This window comes from Rhinichthys klamathensis, unplaced genomic scaffold, assembly GCF_029890125.1.
Source record: "Rhinichthys klamathensis goyatoka isolate OS25496 unplaced genomic scaffold, OSU_Roscu_1.1 h1tg000073l_1, whole genome shotgun sequence".
Lineage (NCBI taxonomy): Eukaryota > Metazoa > Chordata > Actinopteri > Cypriniformes > Leuciscidae > Rhinichthys > Rhinichthys klamathensis.
This window is the reverse complement of record NW_026606616.1, coordinates 267905-272265: the sequence shown is the minus strand read 5'-3', so window position 1 is coordinate 272265 and position 4361 is coordinate 267905. Positions and strand designations below refer to the sequence as shown.

General features: G+C 40.8%; 1 protein-coding gene across 1 annotated transcript; it reads right to left on the bottom strand.

Moving 5' to 3' along the window:
- Nucleotides 1-1857: 1857 nt before the first annotated feature.
- LOC130085105 (transmembrane protein 74) lies at nucleotides 1858-4017 on the bottom strand. The gene is made up of 2 exons (XM_056250682.1): nucleotides 3895-4017; nucleotides 1858-2843 (listed from the first exon to the last, which is right to left on the bottom strand). Exon 2 carries the CDS (start codon nucleotides 2824-2826, stop codon nucleotides 1948-1950), a length of 879 nt encoding a protein of 292 aa, XP_056106657.1. The 5' UTR covers nucleotides 2827-2843; nucleotides 3895-4017; the 3' UTR covers nucleotides 1858-1947.
- Between the last annotated feature and the right edge of the window lie 344 nt (nucleotides 4018-4361).

The following is a 4361-nucleotide window of genomic DNA, read 5'->3' as shown; positions in this document are numbered from 1 at the left end:
GAGACGATGTCCACACCCACTCCCTGACCCATACTGACCCTTTAATCAATTTAGCCCCATTTCCTAATGCCAGCGGCCCTAAGTGATTGAGTTATTATACTGAGTGCTGGTTAGAGCGAATGAGAGAGGGGGAAAAAGAAACAAAAAGAGAGACGGCGACAGCCAGAGGAGGAGAAATGGCATATAAATCAGTAGATGTGGTCATGCATTGTTGACATTTCATTAATTGCTATCCACACTGCTGTGTGCAAACTAAAAATACATGACATATAAGAATATGTGCCACTTTTTCTCAGAAACAACACCCCTTCCACCCATCTTCACCCATATCAAGGGCACAAGTCTGAGTTTGGTTTTACGGCGAACCATTAAGCTTTATTAAAACCACAAGTGATATTAGTATCCTGCAGATTTAATAGCTGCAATTTCCTACAAGCGTTTGTTTAAGCGTCAAACGATACCCTAGGTAAGTGATCTCACGCAAACAGACACTCGAGGGGGCTGTTAAAACACTCATGTGTGTGCTGTCACGTAGAAATGGGATGAAAAGAACACTGATGTCAGGAATCTTGTCTGCAGTGCTGGTGTGTAGCGAGGGATAATCTGATCCGGCCCTCCGTAAGCGTTTCTTATTCGGACCGCGTTCCTCAGCAGAAGCACAAAAAGAGCCTATTGCTTGTTCAAAGCCTCATGGACACATTTTTTACCTTGACCTGCAACCTGAGGCTTATATGTCTAGATTCCGCTATCTTAAGTGTTCCTAAATCCTGTCATTATTACTCACCCTTATGTCATTCCAAATCTGTACGACTTAAGTCTTCTATTGAACATAAAAGAAGATATTTTCAAAAATCCTGAACACTGTTTCAGGATAATTCTCTTTACTTGTTTCTGACAGCTTGTGCTTTGGGGGATGAGAATCTACACGATGGCATGTGCCTTTTGCTGCGGTCTGCATTCTGGATTCGGTTCTTTCAGGTCATTACGTGTTATGATGTGTGACTCTAATGGGGTTAGTTGCTATTGGGAAGGAGAAACATAGAGCAGTCATTTCCCATGAGACTCCTCCAGTACACTGGCACGCTGATGAGAGGTAGAGAGGAAAGAGAGAGAGACATCTGCTCACATGTTTCCCGCATCCCATGTGCATTAAAAGCACAGATATTCTCTTAATAAACTAAGCTAAAAAAAAAAAATAGTTCAAATCTCCCTGGTGTGCATTCATGTTACCTCTGTTGCAAAGCTGTTTATAGTGGGCATTTTTATGTAAATGCGAATGCAAATGTATAGATTTGACTGGCGTCAGAGAGGGATTGGAATAAATCTCCGTCCCTCCTGATTGGAGAGAGGTTTTCATACAATGGCTGATGATTAAGTCAGCTGTCAGACATAGTCTGCCAAGCCAGGCCAAAAAAAAAAAGAAGAATAAAAAAGCCTTTTTTCTTTTCCAATGTGACAACTGGCTAAATATGACACGTATGTGCATTTGGCAAGATAGATGCATGGTCCTATGATAGTAAAAAGTTGCATATCCAAAGAAACTGATCACACCAATTGAGAGGCTTATATAACTGCACTATAAAGCATGCTGTATATTTACAAGAACTTATGCTTTGGAAAAATGCACAAACTCACACGAGGACATTGCTCACATAAACAGGACTCAAATCCATGTTGGTATGTTACATTTTCATCGATGTAACATTTAATTGTCCATTACATACAGTGTAAAAAGTGTAGAATTTCAACCTGATTGGACCGTTAAAATGACTTTTGTTGATATGACCCAATGTAGTCAAGTTTATTCAGTTTCAACTCAAATTTAGTAGTAATTTATCGATTTTTTCAAATATGACAAACTGTGTATTTATAATGTGTCCTCTTAGATCACAGTATCACAAAGCTGTTATGATCATTTGAAGAACTGACAAGATATGTTTTTTGGCTTCAATTCAACACTTCAACAGGACCTTCATCTTCATCGAGAGACAAAAGCGAAGGAGCACCGGTCGGGCTCGCGCCACTTCTGAAATTTATAGAGCCGTACGGTCTGGCTTGGTGCTTAGAGTAGGCAAACGCTTGTCTCCTGATCATCTCCCCTTTATACATGGAGATCATCAACAGGGTTGACAGTACCACACCTCCGAGTGTGAGGAGGCACAGCCCTGCAATCACACACCTGTCCAGGTGAGCGCCCACTCGGGCGTTCTCTCTCTGCAAGCGCTCCATCTCCCGGGCGGAAACGGTGTCGGGATTCACTTTGACATCACGCGGGACCGTGTAGGAGATGACAACCAAGGAGATCCCAGTAACTAAAAAGGTAACAGCACCTATAAATCCATAATCCACTGACTTTTCCGATGAATCCACCATGAAATCGTCAACTGAAAGAAGGGAGCATTCCGGGGCGCCATCTTGGAGCTCTTTGGATGAATTCCAACTGAAGTTGTCATAGATGGTCTCCTCCTCTAACAACTGACCGTCTTTATGATCAGTAATGTCAGCCACACCTGGAAAAGCTGTTTCATACTGCTCATCGTAACACACCTCAACTTCTTCGTCGAATCCCCATTCATTGAGTTTGCAGAGTCGTCCAATTGGCAGAGTCGCTGTCCATGGTTCTGAAAGCCTGTTTGCCTCATTAACATTCTCCTCCAGATACGCCTGGCAGCACTCTTCATTGTAAAGGGCTCTTTCATCTACACACACTGAGTGATGACTTTGCTGGTGTTTTAGGGACCAGTCAAGGTGATCGGTCTGGACAGCGTCTTGACCACAAAAGAGGACTTTAAGATCAGCCATTTGAACTTCTATTCGTATGTTCATCTCATAGCAGGCAGATGCTGCAGTATGAGGACAAAAACAACAATTTATAACAGGCAATAAAAACCTTTCAGTTTTAGATAAAGCACAAAATACTAAGACAAATATTATGAGGGGAAAAAGAATAATTTCACATCTGGCTTATAATCTAATTTGGGATCATTTTAAAAGTGATAAATGACAAAACTGGTATAAATGGAAACAGCAGGTTATATTGTTTACCTTAATATATAACATCTATACAAGCTTTCCATCTAAATGCTAAATGGTATACATTTACATATACAGAGAGAGAGGGAGAGAGAGAGAGAGAGAGAGAGAGAGAGAGAGAGAGAGAGAGAGATATGGGGGAGGGTTGCAACACGTTTCAGTGCTGGATCCACAAAGATAAGACAGTGTTATACAGGCTATATTTACAATTGTGAAAGTAACTAACAAACGCTGTATGATATGTTTTAAGCATTACTATAATATATTTATGCACAACATTTAAAACGTCCACGTCAAAAGATGTTGCAGTCCATCCAACCTATAGCTACTGTTACAAATTACCCGACTCACTTGACATTTAGGCACAGTTAATGCGGCTTACAAAATAAGTCACTACTTTGATTTAAAGCAGGTAAATAATGTATATTACAATATTATTTTAAAGTTTGAGGGGGGAAAAATAGTTACAAATAAAATGTGTTGTAAGACTTTTCGGTCTCTCTTACACGGTAGGCTACAGTTAACATCAATATTCACAATTTAAGTAGACTCATAGAATACTTACATTTGATTTTTCTAATAAGTATTTAAGTTCATTAATCCTTTTCACGCCAGAAATGTTCCTAAAAGTGCGCTTTATCCTGTTAATAATACTTGTGATATTTAATCTGAGGAGCTTTAAACGGCGCGTGAACATCAGCATTGAACAGAATAGTGAAGCGTTTCCTGGTTTTCAGTCGCAGAAAAAGTAGTCAGGAGGATGACAATCTTTGGGGAAAAGATGTTGCCTGTCTTGTGCCTCATCGGTTATTCCGTATTTGGTGTCACCGTAAACTCACAGAAAATAAAGGCATCGCCTACCTTCTCCAAGCAGCGTCTCGCTGGCATTCCTGCAGGGCTCGCGCTCCGTTAATTAAGGGAAGCTCGTCCTGTTCTACCCGCGCGCCGCGCTCAGGTCTCCTCAATGCTGCGCGAGCCTCTACAAGCGGCACAGACGAGGAGAGGAGGAGAGGAGGAGAGAAGAGAGGGAGGTTATAGTGTCGGGGGGTGGGGGGGAATGAAGCCTGATCAAACACTTTCATGCTGTTCTCCTTGTGAGATTCACGACGCAGCCTATACAGATTGCATGCTGTGTCCTAAATTAATTATCCAAGAAATGAACATCATTAAAACGTTCTTGAAAAAACATTCTAAAAAACAATCCGCTGAAATTAATCTTTTTCAAGACATTGCCTAATACAATGTCACAATACACTTTGACATCTGTAAACTTAGTTGCACATCATGAATACAAGTGTAAATCTGATTTTCATAAATTTACACCTATA